At 48.2% G+C, this 20,776-nt stretch overlaps 1 protein-coding gene across 4 annotated transcripts in view; it reads left to right on the forward strand.

The window, feature by feature from the left end:
• Positions 1 to 978: 978 nt before the first annotated feature.
• The window catches only part of RYR2 (ryanodine receptor 2), a 768,107-nt gene continuing 748,309 nt past the window's right edge, over positions 979 to 20,776 (forward strand). For all 4 annotated transcript variants that reach the window (XM_058696266.1, XM_058696262.1, XM_058696264.1 and 1 more), the window contains exon 1: positions 979 to 1,141. In XM_058696266.1, coding sequence (XP_058552249.1) covers positions 1,094 to 1,141 — 48 coding nt within the window. In that variant the 5' untranslated portion in view covers positions 979 to 1,093. The remainder of the gene's footprint in view (positions 1,142 to 20,776) is intronic.

The raw sequence follows: 20,776 nt of genomic DNA on the forward strand, positions 1-20,776 counted from the left end.
TGGCGACGTGGTGAGCTATTGGGTGGATTTGTGCGAGGTAAAGATACTGTGATATACGGTGAGGTGTTCAGATGTTCTGAATTTCTTCAGAAATAAATGGGTACCAAAGTCAATTTAGCTCATCAGCGATTCAAGTTTATTTTATCCCCTCCTTTCCTGCAGTTCCTAGTCGAATCAGAGTTTACACTCTGTTGTCTGCCTTGCACAACAGGTGTCTGCCATAGGCACTCCCCACATACTTGCGGAATGAATTTGTTCCAGTTCTGTGCACCGCGCACTTTGTATGGATGGCCTGTGAAAAGCAAGGTACACCGAGACTAGATATTGCAGAATCCCCTTGTCGGTCAGAAGTAGAGGAAATCCAAGTTTTAAAATACCCTGCCTGTGTGGGGCGACTTAATTTTCGATTACCCCCTCCGTGCGTCCAGCTGAAAGATGATTCTTGCGCGCCGCCCGGGGTGCCGCGCGAGTTACCGCCGCAGTCCCCTCCGGGAGGAGAGAACGCTGAGCCCCGGGTTTCACCGAAGGTCAGAGGGGCGGGCGGACCCGCGGAGGTGGAAGGCCGCGCGCTCCTCGGTGCTCGGGGCCCCGATACCCAGGGCAGCCAGTAAGCGGCGCTGGGCCTCGGGTTTGGCGGGCCCGAGCGGCGGGCTGCGGATTACCTGCAGCAGAGGGGAGCCGGCGAGCTCCTCCCCGCCCGCCGCCCCCACTCCCCGCCCCCACCGCGGCACCAGCCGGGGCTCCGCGGGCTCGGCGCACTCGCTCGGAGGAGCCGGGGCCGAGCAGTCGGCCGCCGCGGGCAGGGAGCGCGGGGCCGGCGCGGCTGGGCTGCGGGGTCGCCCTCCTCCCGCACAGTGCGGCGCAGGGAGGCTCCCGCCTCGGCCGCCCCCGCCCGCGCCTCCTCCTCCGCTCTGCAGGCGGGGACCGCCCGGCGCTCGCACCCGGCCGCCGCGGCCCCCTCCGCCCCCGGCTCCGGGCGGCGCAGCGGCAGCGGCGGCGGCAGCAGCAGCGGCGGCGGCGGGAGGCAGCGCGAGGGGCCGCCGCCGGGCTCCGCGGGGCTCGGGAGCCAGCCCCGGCGAGAAGGCGCGGAGCCATGGCCGATGGGGGCGAGGGCGAGGACGAGATCCAGTTCCTGCGAACTGTAAGCGGCACGCAGCCCGCGTTTCCCCCGGGGGGCCGGGGCCGGGCAGAGCGGCGGGGGGCGCGCGGGCGGGGCGGGGCGGGGTGCCCCCGGGGCCCCGGGGGAGCCGTGTGGGGGCGACGGGAGGGAAGGGTGCGTGTCCGTGCGCGCGTGGGGGAAGCCGGGGCCGGAGCGCGGCGGGAGCGCTGAGAGCGGGCGGGAGGCGCGCAGCCTCCGGTCCCGGGGCGCCGAGGACCGGCGCCTCGCAGCCGCCGGAGTCCCGGAGGAGGGCCCGTCCGGCCTGACCCGTGGCGGGGCTTGCGCCTTCCGGATCGCCGCTGGGGGTGGTGGTGGTGCGGACCGGGGGGCCGGTCGGGCCCCGGGACGAGGGCTGTCGCCGGGAATTCCGCCGCGGCGCGGTTTCCCCGGCTTGCGGGCTGGACCCGCGCGCTGTCGCGCAACCCCGGGACTCGCCTACTTGGCGTAGAGCGCGCCGCGGTCGGCTGGTCCCGGAGGAGGTGCGGGACGCGCCCCCCCCCCCCGCCCCCCAATCTCCCCCAAGTCAGGGTGCTGCGGAGGGGAGGAGGAATCGCCCCGGTGGTTACCGAGCTTCCCTGGCACGCGGGTCACGGTGCTGCGACCGTTTGCAGAACGTGGAAGGGATGGGAAGCGAGTGTGTGTGTGTGCGTGTGTGCGCGCGCGCGCACGCGGGGGTGGCGGGGACATCGTGAACGTGTCGTTCTCTCAATGCTGGCTTATTGAATGCCTAGTGCAGCAAAGTGTGAGCGCGTGTGCGTGTGTAGGGGCAGGGTGACTGCCCGGAATTTCCACACTGGGTGGCAGCAGGGAAAGGTTGGCTCCACACTGATAGAATTTTTTTTTCTCCTTAAGTACCTCCTGGCGCTGCTCCTTCCCCTCGCTGATTTGTTCGAACGCTGCAGATACTTCCCAGGCTGAGGCATTGCTCACCTCAGAGCTGGGACTGGAGAGCCTCTTGGCAAAAGAAAATGCCGTAACTTCGCGGTAGGAATAACCTAGTTAGCATTTGCAGCATCCTTTCTTTCCGTCGTTCCTTTCCCGGCACTTGTTTCCTCCCCTCCGAAAGATTTTTCCTTCCAGGATTCCCCCCACCCCCTCCCGAGGACTGCAGCTTCTGCTTCTTTTCCTCAACGGTGCAAAAGAGATCACTTCCCAATTACCTGCACAGTCACGAAAATCATAGATTTAAATTTTGAAATATTAGCCAGACAGTAACTTTTAGGTGTGAAAATAGTGTAGATGATGTATACAGGAGCAGAACAAGCGAAAATGGTCAGTTTGTTCAGGAACGTTGTAAGTGGCCATTTTTTTTTTTCTTTTGGTCTTCTAATTTTTGAAGGCATTTATTTTTTCCTTAATATTTACGGTGGGGGTGGAAAGCCTTTGTAAAGGATAAGATCTAGGGTCGGCCTCAAATGGGGAATGATCTGAACTAACGGCTACACGTTATGCACCATTATATATGCTGTTTGAAGTACAGCTGGCCCACGACTGGACTCTGAAGAGCCTGTAGGCTAAAACCTTGCTCGTGGGGAATGTTTTAAGCCTACTCATAACACAGTTTTTTTTTTTTTTTGTAAGTGAAAAACTGTCCATAGGTTTTAAAAAAATTAATAAAAGACGCATGGAAATAAATATGTTTCTCCAAACCACAACAGCTTTTGTTCAAGTGGACAAAGCATTATTTCCTGTGTAATTTTTAAAATTTTTTTTTTTTTTTCCCAAACCCCATAGGGTTAAAATCAGCTAGAAAAATTTGGAAGGCTTCACACATTCAAGGGCTTCCTGCAGGCTTAAATGTTAAGCCACGCTGGTGGACGTGGTGTTATCAGAATACTTAATAGAGACTGGGGTAATGTGCGTGCTGATGGGGTTCTGCACATATAAAGTAATGTTAACTCCGTGCCACTCAACAGCTGCCTTTCAGCTGGTGCGACACCTTTGATAAGTGGGTCCTGTGTAGAGATCTGGCAGTCCTAGGCTGGGATTTTTCTTTTAATAAAACATCCGTAGGTTGTGCTGATGATAAATGACCTTGAAGGAGGTGGCACAGTGGAGCAGGGGAATATTTTTGGTGTCGCTTAACGTTTAAAAGGAAAACATGCCGGTGCCTCTAAATTTTACAATTTTACGTGGCAATTCTCCAGTCCTTTACCACCAACTCCACTGCTTTCTGCCCTTGCTCCTTTCCATTTTATTCTCTTAACCTGAGACTGTGTTAATGATTCAGAGATGGTAATGGAGTTATTAACGGAGAGAATGTAGTTCTTACAGTAAATTCATCTCTCTCTCTCTTTTTTTCTTTCCCCAGGGCATTTCTCTGTTGTGTGCAATCTTCTCATTATGAGTTATTTCTCCTTCTCCTTCTGTTTTAAAGGAAATGGCCCAGAGAGGGTTAATAATCTGCATATTAGATGAAATAGTTATAGATCACAGTTGAAGCTATTGTGTTTAAAAAAAAATGAATATCAGTCATTAGGAGACCTTAATTGTGTAGTTGATTGATCATTTCATATATCTGATTAGAGCACCTTAAGTATTTTCTTGGATTCTTATTTAAGCATGGCTCATTGACACATCCTTGGGATCCTTCTGTCCACAGAAAACTTGATTTCTTCTTCTTCTTCTGGAAGACATCGGTGATCACTGTTAAGGGAAGCAAAGGTGAAATCTTTAATGAACTGTGTCCATGAGTTATGTCCACTGCTGTGAATTAACTCGTCATTTGTGAAGGGGAGTTTTGTCACTGGTTAGCCTGTGCCAGGCTTTATCATTATGCACTTGTGAGTTTGCTGACATTTCTTGCAAGTGGTTATGTGGATGAACGATCATCTTTGATTCAATGACTACCCCACCAGCTGGAAGCTTGCCCACTCTGATGTGTTTATCTTGGAGAGAAAGTGAGAATGTGGACGTGTAAACCCTGGATGTGCTAAGGACCTAATCCTATCGTAAAATAAGCCTTCAGCCCGTGATGGATTTGTTCAGTGTCCTATCCAAACATGCCTGTGATTTGGAATGGGTGGTTTATTTTATTTTAAAATTCTCAGTGAACTGTAATTTGGTACTAAAACCATGGATCTTTTTAGTAACACTCCTCTTATTTTCCTAGCAATCATAAAATTTTATAGAGGGAATTTCTTGACTTCAAGAAAGCCACGATGGAAGATGACCTTGGTCAGGGGTTAATTTTCCCAAGTACTTTGCTTTTCCTTCATTTGTGTCGGAAAGTTCAGTTACTCTTTTTTGTGTTTATGCGTAGATCGAGATTGAAAACTTAATCCAAGCTGCAGACATTATTCCTATGGGGATGTTTTGGCTTTCCTCCGGCCTTCCTTTGCAGAATGAGCAATTTAACTGTAGATTTCTTTGCAGGACGTGTACATCTTGCAGATAATAATAATAAGAATTTTAGAAAGTACTCAGCAATTAATAGTAAGAATCCTAAAGTATCAGGTCCAGCACCCAGCAGTGTGAAGTAGATTGAGCCGGAATGTTTAGCCTCCTTTGTGGAGGTACAGGAAGGTTAATTGTACAAAGTCAGTGACTCAACAGTGCGGAACTGAGACTGAAATTCAGATTTTAGGCTAATGTCCTTTCCAGGAGAGAAAGGCTGCATATCAGCAGTTCAAGTAGGTTTCAGCGCTCCAGCAGACAGGGTACCCAGTGGCTTTTGTCAGCTGTAGGAATGTCATGGAGTACAAAGGAAAAGACTCTGAGTGGGCCATGGGAATTTGCACCTTTTGTTCACTTGATAACGAAGGCATGACGATAGATGTGCACTGTGGTATTTTGTCAAGGGACTGATAGAAAGTGCACCCAGGCTTACATAATCGGACTTTTTTTTTTTTTTTTTTTTAAATTTGTGTGTACACATTCACAGGAAGGGCAGGATCTGAAACAATTAGGGCACTAATTTATTTGACATTCAGTCTTATTTGTACTTGGGCTTTAGGTAAGTGTTTTTTTTTTATCAAGGCTGAATTAGCCGAGAAAAGATTACAACTTCTGGGACTGTCCTTGGAGACAGGAGGAAGGCACACATTTGGCTCCTGAAACTGTGACATTACGGGACTTTTATTAATTCAGAAAAACATTTGTTGAGCACCTTCCGCATGCAGGGCGTGATATTCAGTGTGAAGGAAGCATCCAGAATACGGAGAGAGATGTGGTTTGCAATTATAATTGCAAAGAAGTGACTTAGAGGCTGGTGTGAAATCAGAAGGGAAGAAAACAGATGTAAAAATTCTAGGATATTAGGGTAGGAGGAGACCTTTAGAAAACGACATCTCGTCTACCCCCCTCCCCTCCCCCCACCCCCCACGGTCATTTAAATAAGGACTAAAGCTCAGAGAGCTGAGATGCTTTGGCCCAGTGTCCTACTCCAAATTAGGGGCTATCTTGGTTCCTGCTGTTATAACGAGACCATACAGTGGGGGAGGGGGGCTTAAGCAGATACTAATGGCCACAGTTCTGGAGGTTGGGGAGTCCAAGATCCAGGTGCAGGCAGCTGCCATGTGTGACCTCTTCCTGGTTTGCAGCTGGCCGTCTTGCCGTGTCCTCACAGGGCTGAGAGAGAAAAATCTTCTGCCCTGTGCGTCTTCTTATCAGGACACTCACTCCATTCCTAAGGGTCCTAGCCTCCTGCCCTAATGACCTCCTAAAGGCCCCACTTCCTGATGCCGTCCCATTTGGAGTTGGCATTTCCCCGTAGGAAATTTAGGGGGTTGCAAACATTCGGTCCGTAGCAGTGGCGTAGAGTCAAGGCAGGTGCGTGAAAATCTCTGCGGAACGGTCAGGGAGCCGTCCTCCCTACAGAACCCACCTGCCCTGTCGTATCCTTCTCTTTCCCCTTCCCAGGGTTCCCTGTCCACATCCGCCCCTGGCCTTCCAGTCACTGACAAGGACGCCGTTTTCCTTTTCTCTGAAGCTGCCGTTTCTCGCCCGTCCTAGACCTTGGCCCCTGCCCCCTGGTGCCGGGCCGGAGTCCGCACATTCTCCTCCTTTCCCTGCCTCCCTCTCCGCCGTTCTTCTGGTCCACCTTGATGCACTCGGATTTCTCCCGCCCTAAAGTTTCTCCATTTAGCCGCTCAGCTCTTCCAAATGTGGGCTCCACCCACAGCTGGTCTCTGCCTCTCCTTGTAATTGCTACCTAGCTGCTTTTACCCCGAAAACCGCTGAGCTGGATGTTTCCGGTAGCCCCCTCCATGCCCAATCGAGATGCGCCCCTCCACCCCTGTTCCTGTAGTCTCCACACGCTCTGCTAGACTCACCCTCCCTCCCGAAGTTCCTCTGTGCACTTTTGGAGACCTGGCACATTTGGAGTCATTTTGATATATATTTCTGATCAGGCTGGATCTTTGGAATAATAGAGTTTGAAAAGACTTCACGATGACCTCATCCAACTCTGAGAGCCAGAGCAATTATAGGAACTTTGTCAAAGTCATTCCTTCCTGTGGGAGCAACCCACCTCAGAACTGACCGTGCTCTGCCCCTCGCTGCCAGCTCTCCCATCCTGAGCTCATGTGTATTCAGCCCCCTAAGTGGCTCTTCCTCCAGTGGCTCTGTGTCGGCCAGTGGCACTGCCATTTTGAGCTCTTAGAAACACCAGCGTGGTCCTAACCTTCATAGACCTGCTCTGAGGTCTTTCTCCAACAGTTACCTAGCTTATGTACTTGGGGAAATTTTTTTTTTTTTAAATTTCCCTTATGGCATAAAGATAATATTAGGCATCTCAGGGGGATTTTTGAAGATCATGTGATAGAATTTATGTGCAAAGCCTATTCCACTGCCTGGCTCATGTAGGCACTCCATGCATCTGTTGAGTTCTTTTCTCTTCCGTATCTTACTTGTCATCATCTCCTGGGGTGTTTTCCTTGGCATCTGGCTCAGATTTAGATTTCTTTCACACCCCAGTACTTGTTGTGACCCTTCATTGTCCCTCTACCCCACCAGCCAACAGCAACCCACCTTGAATTCTCCTGCCACTTGAATCCTCCTAAAACCCTGTGTCCGTGATGCCACTCCCCAGTTCCACGTTCCTGTCACATGCGGTCTAGTTGCTCTGCCTGGTTCATGACTTTCTATAATCTGATTTTTTTTTTTTTTTTTTTTATTTATTTTTGGGACAGAGAGAGAGACAGAGCATGAACGGGGGAGGGGCAGAGAGAGAGGGAGACACAGAATCGGAAACAGGCTCCAGGCTCCGAGCCATCAGCCCAGAGCCTGATGCGGGGCTCGAACTCACGGACCGCGAGATCGTGACCTGGCTGAAGTCGGACGCTTAACCGACTGCGCCACCCAGGCGCCCTATAATCTGATTTTTGACACCTTACTTAAGTTCCCCATCCTCTTGGAGCCCCTGGGTCACTCTAGCCAATTGTGATTTTACCTTTCTTGAACCATCTCTCGAGTGTCCCCATTCCACACATTTTATCACTCATGTGTGGCCCTAATATTGCTCCCCTGAGGCTCTTTGGGGGGTTTTGTGACTGTTGGGGGCATTCATTTCCCATGATGCTTAGCGCAGTGTTCCCTACAAGGACAGGTTTGAGAGGAATCATGGAAATGGAGGACCAGGACAAGAGAAGAGTTCCTCCCTCTCTCCTCCTCCTAATACTTGTGAAGATCACGTGAATGTGTTCGAATGCAGAAAGAAGTTATCTGTGATGAGAGAAGTAGACAAACATCGTGGGGGTGGGAGAGTGTTAGTAAGATCCCTCCTACGGGCAGAAGAGTAGGAGGTTAGGGGAGGTGTGTGGGTGAGACAGACGAGGTGATGGTGGGCTGTGGGAGGGCTGCGGGGGCTCCTGGGCCATCAGGGGAGGGCATTTGGTGCTAGACATGTGAGGAGCATTCCAGAGAGGGAAGTTACCGAGACAACTGACCTAAGGAGAGAACGAGACTAAATGGAGGCCTGAGTGAGTCTGAGTGAGAGACACTGGGTCCCTGTCAGAATTTGCATTTCAAACGAGATGCTTCTAGATGGTGAGGTGACTCTCAGGGCGTCACAGGCGCTTCTGGTGGGGCAGTTGCGTCCACTTATTTTCATCTCTTGAATCACGGGAAGAATATTGGAACATGAATGGTTGTGTGACTTTGGGGGTGGAGGTGTCCTATGAAAATTCTTCTGGGAAAGGTCAAGTGGGCACTTGGCTCTGAGGGGCCCTCTGAGGTTGCCGTGTTAGGAGTTCCTGGGGTCAGCCAAACTCAAATCATTTAGAAGGATGAGTATAACAAAAAAACCTTACCCTTTTGGGGCACTTGGGTGGCTCAGTCGGTTAAGCTTCCAACTCTTGATTTTGGCTCAGGTCGTGATCTCATGGTTTGTGAGATCGAGCCCTGCGTCGGGCTCTGTGATGACAGTGTCCAGCCTGCTTGGGATTCTCTCTCTCCTTCTCCCTCTGCCCCTCCCCTGCTTGTTCTCTCTTTCTCTCTCTCACTCTCAAAATAAATATTAATAATAAAAAACACCTTGCCCTTGTGCCGGAAGTACATACTATCAGTGCCTTTTGAGGTCCTTGAAAATTCCCATCCTGGTAGATCACAGGGTCAGTGACTAAACTCCTAATCAACCTCTTTTTTAATCTTCTCTCCTGGCTTAGTGAGGACATCTCGGGCTTCCTGTTCTTACTTGGGTTAGTGAACAAGTGAGGATAGTTCTGGAGTTTCCTAAAACATTACAGTTGGCCTCAAAGCCCAGATAGGAGGTATATTTCTTGGTTCCTGTGGCCGAATGAAAGTTCTGTAGTGATGTTATTTTGCAGTTAAACAGAAATTTGAAGTTTTCCACTCACTAGGAGTGTCCAGAGGACCTGCGGGTCGTTGCCTCCGGGCTCGTTAACCAGGCAGAGTTGATTCCAGAGTAAGGGACCAAGAGAAGAGCCAGGGCCACCGAGTGCCCCGGTGAGACCTCCGCTAGGCGGCTGTGCGCAGGCACTGACCGTCGCCGACTGGAGACGAGGATTTGCCAGTTTACCTGAAGAAAACCTTAAATCTAGCTGGGGAGCCAGGTGAATGCAGGGCAAAGTGAGGAACACCGCGGAAAGAGCTATAGGAACTCACAGGGCGATGGGGCCTTGTTGGGTCCGAGGGGGGCTGAGGCAGGAGTCACCCAGGGGGCGCCATGAGCACACATTTGTTCACAAGGACGCACACTTATTCAACGTTTTTTTTTTTTTTTTTTTTTTTTTTTATTTATTTTTGGGACAGAGAGAGACAGAGCATGAACGGGGGAGGGGCAGAGAGAGAGGGAGACACAGAATCAGAAACAGGCTCCAGGCTCCGAGCCATCAGCCCAGAGCCTGACGCGGGGCTCGAACTCACGGACCGCGAGATCGTGACCTGGCTGAAGTCGGACGCTTAACCGACTGCGCCACCCAGGCGCCCCAAGGACGCACACTTATTAATGTGCGTCGGAAGGTCACGTGTGGCTGGCCAGTGAGGGTCACGGGTTCTACATCGTCATCAGCACATCAGGAAGAGCAACCGAGTGTGGTCCGCTTAATGTTTCCTTCGACAGCAAACACTGTTTTCCCCTGTGAAACTTTGTGATTTAAAAAACTCCCTGCAGGGGCGCCTGGGTGGCTCAGTCGATTGGGCGTCCGGCTTCGGCTCAGGTCATGATCTCGCGGTCTGTGGGTTCGAGCCCCGTGTCGGGCTCTGTGCTGACAGCTCGGAGCCTGGAGCCTGTTTCAGATTCTATGTCTCCCTCTTCCTCTGACCCTCCCCTGTTCATGCTCTCTCTCTCTCTGTCTCAAAAATAAATAAATATTTAAAAAAAAATTAAAAAAAACAACAACAACAAAAAAACAAGCAAAAAAAAAACCTCCCTGCACATGTGTTCCCCTTCTAACGAAATTTTTAATTATTTCATTTCTCTCTGAATTTAGAATCTGACTCATAATGGTCACATGAACCCGTGAATTTTACTTGTGTTTTAACACGTAACCAAAGATATAATACATAAACCAAAGATATAAACCAAAGATACGTGTATGGTGCCTATAAAAGATATGTTTTTGGAGGACAAAAAAAGAAAAATACGGGACAACTCAAATCCTTGAGTGTTGAGTAAATCGGGACATTGTTAAAGTCAGTACTAAATGTCACACTGAGTTTATAGCCATTGAAAGTTGTGTTCACTTGCTTTCCACAGCAGGTTTCCGATTATCAAATTAAAAGGAATTATGATTTAACTTCTTTGAGATTTCGGTGGAGTTTGTATTTCTTTCACATTCAAAGAAATTTTCATTAAGAAATTTTGGTCTCACACACACACATACACACGTATAACGCACTCACATGAGAGCAAGATAGTACTCCATATATATTTTTTCAAATCATTGTTTTAAGCCACTAAGCTTTGGGGTGGCTTCTTCTTTTTTATTTTTTAATGTTGATTTATTTTTGAGAGAGGGAGAGGGAGGGAAGGGGAGGGGCAGAGAGAGAAGGAAGACCCAGAATCTGAAGCAGGCTCCAGGCTCCAGGCTCCGAGCTGTAGGCACAGAGCTGGACGTGGGGCTCCAACCCACAAATTGCGAGATCGTGACCTGAGCCAGAGTCGGATGCTCAACCGACTGAGCCACCCAGGGGCCCCACTCCATATTTCTTTTTTTACCAAATTTTGACCCAAAAGTGAAATTCTATTAAATTAGTTCGGGGTGGCAGTGAAATGTTGTTCTCTGTTACTGCTTCTCATACTTGAATATCTCACTTTTGTTCTTTTGAACGCGGTAAGCGACAGGGCCCACGGGTGAGCCGTCTGTGAGAGATGCCATTTTGATGGGGGCAGGGCCAGAGACAAACCAGCATCATCCCATGTGTCTCTTGAGGTTGTCTGGGGGAATTCTTAGGGACATCTGGACAATTCTAGAGACTGACGGAAGTCACTTGAAGTATGGTGGCAGCCCCGAAGGGCCATCATCTCTCTGGTGTGGTCAGGAGACCAGGGCTATTTTACGGAATTATCTACCTACCACTGTTGGTGACTTCATTTCTCGTAGGTATATTCGTAGTCACTATCCAGAATGTCTGCTCTCGGTATTTCACTTTTATCTCCTCATGAAATCCGTACAAAATCCCTCAGAGGCAGGTACAAAGAAGTTCAGTCACTGGCCCCCTATTGCCAGACACAGGCTGTGGAGCTAGGGTTTCAGGCCCAGGCAGGTGGCTCTAGAACCTGAACACTTAAAGACTGTATGGGGTCCCTTTCGGCTGGAGATTAATTTGTTTTAAAACCAGAGGGAAGCTTGATGCCTTGCTTTTCTCTGTGGGAATGTACTTTATAATATCGAGTGTGAATTTCTTAAACTACCAGTGCCTCACAGGGTATGTGCCACATGAGAGGCCCTCCTTAGATGTTTGTGGAATCGAAGTGACTGGATTCTGTGAGACAATACGTTGATAATATGTTGACGATAAATACAGAATAGAGCAATCGCGTGCAAAGTTGACTAGGCTGTCCTAACTCAAGAGGCACACATCGGAAACTGAGTTTGTTCACGGTATAATAATACCAGGTACGTGGGAGACACTTGGCAGGCAGAAGCCAGCCCCGCAGAACTGAGGTGTCGAAACAGCGGAACTTTGTACGTGTCACCTGGGGACCGGTAGGCTCGTGGTCCTGGAGGGTTGTGCTCTGTAAATTCAGAGGAGACAAAAGGTGAAGAGTGGTGAATGTAGCCATAATGGGAGGGCTCAAAGGCCACCTCCGCGAGGTGGGGTAAATTGCCACGAAAGTAGGTTTGATTTTATCTAAGACGTGAAAAGAACGCACAAAGGGCAGCATCCAGAATGTAGAACAACGTGTCAGGCAGGAGCCGAAGCTCAAAATGCCACATGATCTCTGAAAATGCCCCCATCCCGATTCCTCTTTAGGGTTTCTGAAAGTTTGGATTCATTTTATTTTTGGAACAGTGGACATTTGGGGGAATAGGCTGAGGGATGAAAATACATATCGAAGCGCCTTTTTGAAAGGAGAGAATATTTTAAAGAACTGCCCTTCAGGGACACGTACAGTTATGAGCCTGTAGGGCAGAACATATTTTCTTTTCTTTCAGAGAAGAGCATGATGGAAGGATGATTGAGGCACCTGAAAAAGTTCGCAGACACACGCACACACACGTGCTCGCACGTCTTTACTGGATTTAATCCCCGATGGCATTTTATTTTTTCCCTTATTCTCTCTTAGCATATCCCTTCCATCCCTTCTGGTCTGGGACACCTCTGTCATGATTTGTCTTCACGGACAAGCCTCACGGTTGGGAGTTTTGCTCAGCTTACAAGTTCTGGCTTGTAGGTTCAATGAAACATCAGGAGAACGTTTCTTCCCGAGTCACAGACGAAATGAAAAGCTGAGCTGAATGCTTTCTGATTGATGGCTGTCAAGGAAGCCGGAAGCATCCAATTCTTCTGCTGTCCTCTCTGTGACAGTAAAGGGGGCCACTGTCTCCTGAAGACGGGGTATCATTATGGAGTATAAAGGTCCCACAACTGCGGCTACGGAGAACAGCATCCTTCAGGAAAGCCTGCAAAATTGGCCCAACTTAAGTCCTTTGCACACACATGAGGATACAGAAACTGCAAAGGAGAAGAGAGAATTGTGGTTTTACCTCTTCCTTCTCCTGTTTACTGTCTTGTCTCTCCCACCCCGCCTCCCCTGCAAGACTGCTTTGTATGTACGTATGTATGTAGTTACTTATTTGAGATATAATTGACACATAGCATTATATTAGTTTCAGGTGTACAACACGATGATTCGATATTTGTATACATTGTGAAATGATCAGCACGGTAGGTAAGTCTAGTTAACGTCATCCCCACGCATAGTCACAAAATATTTGTTTCTCCAGATGAGAAATTTTAAGATCTACTTTCTTAGCAGCTTTCAAATATGCAATACGGTGTTATTATCTGTAGTCACCATGCTGTACCTCACATTTCCAAGGCTTAATTATTTTGTGACTGGAAGTTTGCACCTTTTGACCCCCTTCACCCATTTTGCCCACCCCCCCCCCCCCCACCCATCCCCCAGCTCTGGCGACCACCCATCTGTTCTGTGTATCTGTGAGTTTTCATTGTGTTTCTGTTTTTGTTTTCAGAGTCTACATACAAGTGAGATGAGACAGTATTTGTTTTTGTCTGGCTTATCTCACTTGCTGTCATGCCCTCGAGGGCCATCTATGCCATCACAAGGGGCAAGATTTCGTTCTTTTTTATGCCCGAGTAACAGTCCATGGTGTGTAAATGTATACCGCGTTTTCTTTCTCCGCTCATCCTTCTGTGGACACTTACGTGGCTCCCATGTCTTGGCTGTTGTGGTCATACTGTCGTGGACGTGGAGGGTGCAGGTCTCTTTTGGAATTAGTGTTTTCCTTTCATTCAGTTAAATACCTAGAAGCGGATCCTGTGATAGTTTCTATTTTTAATTCCTTGAGGACCCTCCATACTGTTCTCTGTAGTGGCCGCCCAAACTTATATCCTTGTTAATAGGGCACGAGGGCTCCCTTTTCCCTGCATCCTGGTGAACGCTTGTTATCTTTGATCCTTTTGATAATAGCCATTCTGACAGGTGTGAAGTGATAGCTCGTGGTGGCTGTGACCTGTATTTTCTTCTGGTTCATTTTGAAATATTTGTTGACCACCTACTATGTGCCGAGCACCATGCTAGGTGCTGGGACTCAAATCTCTCTGGGCCTGTTCTGCTTCAAGGAGTTTATTGTATCTCTGGTGCGTGGGATGGGGAATAAAGAAACAGCAAATGTCCTACCGTGGATCAGATGCAAGAAGGAGATAACTGCTACGAGCCAGGATGTTGAGGAGGGAAGGATGTGTGTCTGATAATTATGGTTGCCTAGGGCTTCCTGGAGGAGGCGTTTATGGTCACAGTGTTTTCAGACTCAAAAGGAACGTCAGGTCCAGCTTAAGGATTTTCTAGTGGAGGCAAATGAAAGTTCCTCAAGAGTTTTGGCTCAGACAGGATAGCCACCATTCATTCATTCAATTCCCCCAGCAATCCATTACGTCTGCAGGGCAGTTGACTGCTTTCGTGCAGATCAGAAGATAGATGTAGGGCAGTGACTTGCTCAAGGGCAGCGAGTGAGGACATGATGTGGGTGGTGAGCCCAAGGTCTTTGTGGCACTAGACCCCGTTTCTGTCCTTCCCTCTCTCCCTCCTCCTCCTGTCCTTGCCTTCTTTCTTTCCTTCCAACAGTTGGAAAGAGTTGGGCAGGACTGTGGATGTGGCCGATGAAAAAAGAACTGTGGGTGTCCTGTCCGCCTCACTCTCCTATTTGGGTCATCTCTGCCTCTCCTTGGTCTTTTGAGCTGTTTTACAATTCCTTAAGTTGTGGGAAACACAGAGCAGTGATTCCTGAGTGTTTGGTTGTCGATCACGGAAAATGCAAAGTGTCTGGTGGAACGTGGGCACTCGGCAGTTTTGCACATTGCTAGCAAGTTCAAGTTCATTTTTCTGGAGGACTTTGATATGCACACGTCCTTCGGATTCTCCTTTGAACCTGCTCTCTTGTCATACTGGTCCTTTATTGCTTAGGAATTCAGGAAAACCTCAGACGTGCGTTCATTTTATGTTTGCTTAAGAGTCGTGTTTTTACCTCTTTAAAAGAAATCTTTGATGTCACCAGTGCCTTTTAAAGATGGGTAGAGAGGGAGGGAGCTAAAACACAAGAGACTCTTTTTTTTTTTTTTTTTAATTTTTTTTTCAACGTTTTTTATTTATTTTTGGGACAGAGAGAGACAGAGCATGAACGGGGAGGGGCAGAGAGAGAGGGAGACACAGAATCGGAAACAGGCTCCAGGCTCCGAGCCATCAGCCCAGAGCCTGACGCGGGGCTCGAACTCACGGACCGCGAGATCGTGACCTGGCTGAAGTCGGACGCTTAACCGACTGCGCCACCCAGGCGCCCCCACAAGAGACTCTTAAGAACTGAGAACAAACTGAGGGTTGGTGGGGGGTGGGAGGGAGGGGAAAGTGGGTGTGGGCATTGAGGAGGGCACCTGTTGGGATGAGCACTGGGTGTTGTATGGAAACCAATCTGACAATAAATTTCATATTAAAAAAAAATAAAGATGGGTAGATTTTGATGACTTGGGTGAGGAGGGTGAGCAGACAGGATCCCAGGTGAATCGGAACACGAGTGGAGGCAGGGTGTGGGTTTTCTCTGTCTTCCCCATCCCCGATGCGTGTTTACTCCTGTCTGCCCTGCTCCGTGTCCGGGAGGCTCCTGTTCTCCCCGGGCACTGGGAACACGCTCCTCCCTTGCTGCCTCCGGCCCAGGGCTGGTAACAGCTCCCCACCATTGCTGGCCCCGCTCTGTTGGACCCTGTCACCCTCCCTAGCGACTCCTTGCTCCTTTCATTAAACACCTTGCAGTGGAACCTTCTGGAGGGGCCGTCTCTTTTCTTGCCCAGGGCTGGTAACAGCTCCCCACCATTGCTGGCCCCGCTCTGTTGGACCCTGTCACCCTCCCTAGCGACTCCTTGCTCCTTTCATTAAACACCTTGCAGTGGAACCTTCTGGAGGGGCCGTCTCTTTTCTTGCAGGACCCTGGACTGAATAGCCGGGAGACACATGGGGCCACGTCTGGTGAAGAGACTGTGTGAGAGTGTGGGCTGTGGTAATCCCAGAAGGCTGGAGAGCCTTGACACCAGCAGGGGCAGGGATTTATCCTGAATCGGGAAGGTCAGAAGTGCCTCTGAAGTTATTCTTCTGTTTTCTTTTTCTTTCTTTTTTTTCCCCCCTCTCTGGGGAGGGAACTGGGTCAGAGCCTCTGTTAGGAAGATTAATATGGCAGCAATTTATAAGATGAATTGGTGTATGGAGAGATCAGATGGAGACTGCAGGTCGGAAGCCTGTTAGGGGACGGTCGCCGTGGAGTTGGCGTAAGATAATTCGGCCCGAATTTGTGTGCTGGCTGTGGGAATGCAAAGGAGGGGAGAGGTTTAAGAGATGCTGTGGAAGAAGGAGAGGAAGAAAAGGAGGAGCTTAGGAGACTCAGCGACACGTGGCCCAAGTGAAGGTTTCAGGGGAGGGCTGTGGGGTTAAGTGTGGACATACTGATTTAGAGGTACATTGTGGACTACCTTGCATCCTCCCCGAAGTGATGCATGGGAGTCCTAACCGGTGACTCAGAGCGCGATCTTATTTGGAGACACGGTCAGTTAAAATAAGGTCGTTAGGGTCGGCCCTAATCCAAGGTGATTGGTGTCCTTATAGAAGGGAAGTGTGGGCTCAGGCACGTACAGAAGGAAGATGATGTGAAGATACACAGGGAGAGTGCCGTGTGCGGACAGGACTGGAGCCGTGTTCGCGCAAGCCAAGGGATGCCCGAGGCCCTCAGAAGGACCCAACCCCGCTGACTCTCTGATCTCGGGCATCTGGCCCGCGAGACGACAGATACTGAACCACCCAGTTGTGGCTCTTTGCCGCAAGGGCCCCAGGAAGCGAATACGCGGGCAATGCTGGAAATGTGCATTTAGCGTTTGAAGAGAATGCGCCGGAGGGGGCCGATTTCGACGCCGTTGGCCTGACAGCAAAGGCGGGCGGATGGTGGTGTCCCATCAGGAGCACGAAGGGCGCCTGGTAGCCAAGGCTTGATGCGGTCTCTCCGAGGAAGGTGAAAGCAGATGCCGGGTGCAGGAGAGAGGTGAGGGTGGCCGGAGCTGAGGAAGACGGTGCGGACGGACATTTTCATCCCGTACGTTGGTGATGAGGAGGAAGGAGGGAGGGGGGGGTGGGAGCCTGGGGGGTGGGGAGGACACGAGCTTGGAAGAAGTTATTGATTACTTTTTTCTCATGGGCGAGACCATAATCTAAGTTAAGGAGGATGAGGGATAGTTGCTGGACCAAGACTGTAGGTGCTGGGCAGGAGAGCGGCCGTCCTCCCCCTGCTGCCGTCCTCCCCCTGCTGCCGTAACCGGGCACACGGGGACACTGATGCATCATCCCCTTATTGCAAATCCTTCATCACTGCTTTACCTAATTCGAGAGCACACGCTCTTTTCATTTGGTTTTAGGTTAGCTTTGCACAATTGCATTTTCAGCCGGGGACCTTTTGGTACGCGGTTAAAGTCAGAGCTTTGTTGGCTCTAAACTGGGCGTGTTTTGTTTGGATGTTGCATGGCGTCGTAGGTGATGGAATGAGCCACCTGGGCTTGAAGCAGGCCTATCTCAGTGGGGTGTGTAGAAGTCCCCAGTGCTGGTGTGTTTTTCTTTCCTTTTTTTCCCCTTTAGCTATGGACTCAAAAAGATTACAGGGCTTGTATAGGTATTTACAAATAATTTTTTAGCAAATGGACAGCTTAGGAGCATATTAAAACACTTCTCTGACAGTTCGGATCAGGGGAACGTGTTGAAATACCTTAGGAAACAAAAGGATTCTGCTGCTCGCAACTGCCCTTGGCTCTCCTAGTATGATAAATAGCTTAGCCAGCTCAACAAACTTCAGTAATTTTTCAGAAAATTAAGCAATTTACACTTTTGAGATATTTTAATTTCCATAAAAATTACATTTGTATGTAATTGGCACTCTACGGCAGATATAATTTGTAGCTTGCAAAACTGTGTTTTGTTGTAAATCTAAGTAGTAAATGCATATAGCATTTAAGCGTGCACATCCCAATTTGTCTCATACTTGAACACCAGGGATATAAAAGTAAAAGCTTTCAGCAGATGTCTGTGCTTAACAACAAAGAATGTATCTTAATCTCTTTATTGCCCTCAATCACTGCCTGCAACACTTTCTTAAAAGGAAGCTGCTTTTGAGATGACGATTATTGTAGGATCTGCCCCACTAGCCAAAGCACAGGCTCGCCCCCATGCATCGATACAGAATTAAGATAAAAGTATGTCACCTTTTGCCGCTATTAAATTAGATACATCTGACCTTGTTTAATGCACATAGGTGTGTAATGTATGTGTGATAAATATGTATACGTAATAAATATGATATGCCACATATCAAGCAAAGTTATACACTTTGCAACTTTTTAAGAACCTCTTCAATCAGTAATGTACTAGGTGAAGAATTCAGACACGCCCTCTGTCTTTTTGGTCTTGCTGGGATGTGCCTGGGGTGCCAGCATTTGCTACACAAACAAGTTCAAAGACTCTACCTTTCCATGTGCCAGGATTAAATTTTAGAACGAGCCCAGACTCAGACGTAGCAAGCCACGCATACCCAGTTCTCACTCCTTTCTTAGGAAATGGAACCACTCCGGGTGCCTGGGTGGCTCAGTCGGTTAAGTGTCCAACCGGCTCAGGTCGTGATCTCACGGTTGGTGAGTTCAAGCCCTGCGTCAGGCTCTGTGCTGACAGCTCAGAGCCTGAGCCTGCTTCAGATTCTGTGTGTCTCTTTCAGCCCTTCCTCTGCTCGCTTGTGTGCGCGCTTGCTCTCTCGCTCTCGCTCTCTCTCCCCCCTCTCAAAAATAAATATTTTTAAAAAGTTATAAAAAAGAAAAGAAAATGAAACCACTCTTGTGCAAATGTAAAAGAGGGTTTGGGCATGCCATGGGGGGCAAAGAGGAGCTGGACCAAATGATCTAGAGGCTTCTTCCTGTTGTCCCTGGGACTCTGTCATCATTTCATCCGGTTGCAGTGCTTATGGATGCTGATCCAGAGAGAAGGGGAGATGAGGACAATGGTAACACTCAAGCACAAACTAGAAGGTGGGAGGGAGGTAGCCACCCAACATTTTTATTTTAAAGTGGTAAGAAACTGCCATATCTACTGTGAGTAGAGCATTTTCTAGTTTTAGTCCTGCCAAGGACATTTTCTGCAGAACAAAATCTTGAATTTTGGATTGGCAGGATCGGCAGAGCAAGAAACAGGGCATAAGTTATATCAAAAAGAAATATTGTTCTGGAACGGCCCAAAGCAAGGACTGATGTCAGTAGGGAGTGGCACCAGTGATCCTATAAATCATACAGGGGTCATGCAGTCACACAGGAGGGAACAGAGAGACATTTGTCCCTTCCCTCTGCAGATGGGCAGCTTGAAGCCCAGAGTTCTGGAAGAGGGGGCATGTATAGAGATAACCCTGATGACTCAGGTTATAGAAATGGGTTTAAAATCTCAGCGTTAATAATGGTGATGCTGTTGCCCTCTGCCGTGAATAATGGAGCAAACTAGAATCTGACTAAAATGGAGCCTGGTGAATAAATCAAGGAGAAGGGCTTGCGATCTTTGCATAAGAGAGAAAATGAGTAATGGAACCCTCTTTTGCTTATTCAGGCCATCAGAAGTCAACATAATTTAATAGTACAACTTCCAAGATGGGGGCCAATATTGTGGATAAATGGAGTCTATTTTTTAAGGTTAGATAAATCCAGCCTATTTTTATGGGCAGAGGAAAATTATTGCTGACGTGATTTGATAAGGTTCTTCTGTGCCATAAACTGAACTACTGAGAACATAACAGTTTTTCACATGAAGTAGAAGAAAAACTACTCTAAATTATAGGAGACTAAGGCTGTGTTTATATTTGGGCATTGAATTAATATGTTTTGGGGCACTCATTTTTATTTAACTACACGATTGGCTTTGGGTTCCTTCAGTTCCTTATGAATCCCATAAATATCGGATTGACCATTTTTTAGATTGATGTTTTCACTGAATGGTGATATTATGAATATACTGGGTGGGAGGCACCATGATTATTTATGTGCGTGTGTTCCTGTTTTCAGCAAGGATGTATTCACTAGCTTCTATGTATCAGGAATTTGTGGGGTGCTGGGGGTTACCCTAGAGCTTCTTTCTTCATTTGTATTTTCAATTCGTTTTTATAGAGTCACTAATAAATCTCCTAAATAGCAAAGGGCTGAGTCTACAACCCAATGCACCAACCTAGTAAGATTTCCTTCTAAGTCTGTGTCAAGTCAGTTGTGTATTAGAATCATCCGGTCTGCATTTTCCCATTTTGTCCAAGGGGAGATTAACAAGGATTATCACATGCTGGCTGAAAACCCTCGTATTTGTAACAGTGGAGATAGAAAGTACGTGTAAATTTATATATTACTATTGTTATTATTATTGCATTCTTAGCGTTTCTAAATAGCTGTTATGTATCTGCCAGGCATTTTGCTTGACTCCATGGATATAATGAGATATATAAGACATAGTTCTGGCCTATAGGCAACTTTTCCTAAGACTGATTTATTGGTCTTCCCTAGATTCTTTTTCCTGTTGAATTTTTCTTAAGTAAATGAAAAAAAAAAAAAACTTAAATTCACAGTGTAATTAGATTATACCTATAGTAAAGCACGTAAGTTTTGTTAAGCTGGTTTAGTGCATTTTTTATTTGTTTTTAACATTTTTTAAAGTATAGTTGACACACAGTATTATGTTTCAGGTCTACAACTTAGAGCTTCGACAAGTTTATACATTATGCTATGTTTACCACGAGAGTTAACTGCCATCTGTCCCATTATGTTGCTGTTGCAATATCATTGGCCATAAGTCTTAAGTGCACAGCTTGATGAATTTTTTTCAGTATGAACACACCTGTGTAACTACCACTCAGACCGATCTGTAGAATGTTGTGTGCAATTAGAAACCTCTCTCACCCCTCCCCCCCCCATGGTTACCGCCTCTCCAAAGGT

The sequence above is a fragment of the Neofelis nebulosa genome, chromosome 13, assembly GCF_028018385.1.
Source record: "Neofelis nebulosa isolate mNeoNeb1 chromosome 13, mNeoNeb1.pri, whole genome shotgun sequence".
In the NCBI taxonomy this organism is placed as follows: Eukaryota; Metazoa; Chordata; class Mammalia; order Carnivora; family Felidae; genus Neofelis; species Neofelis nebulosa.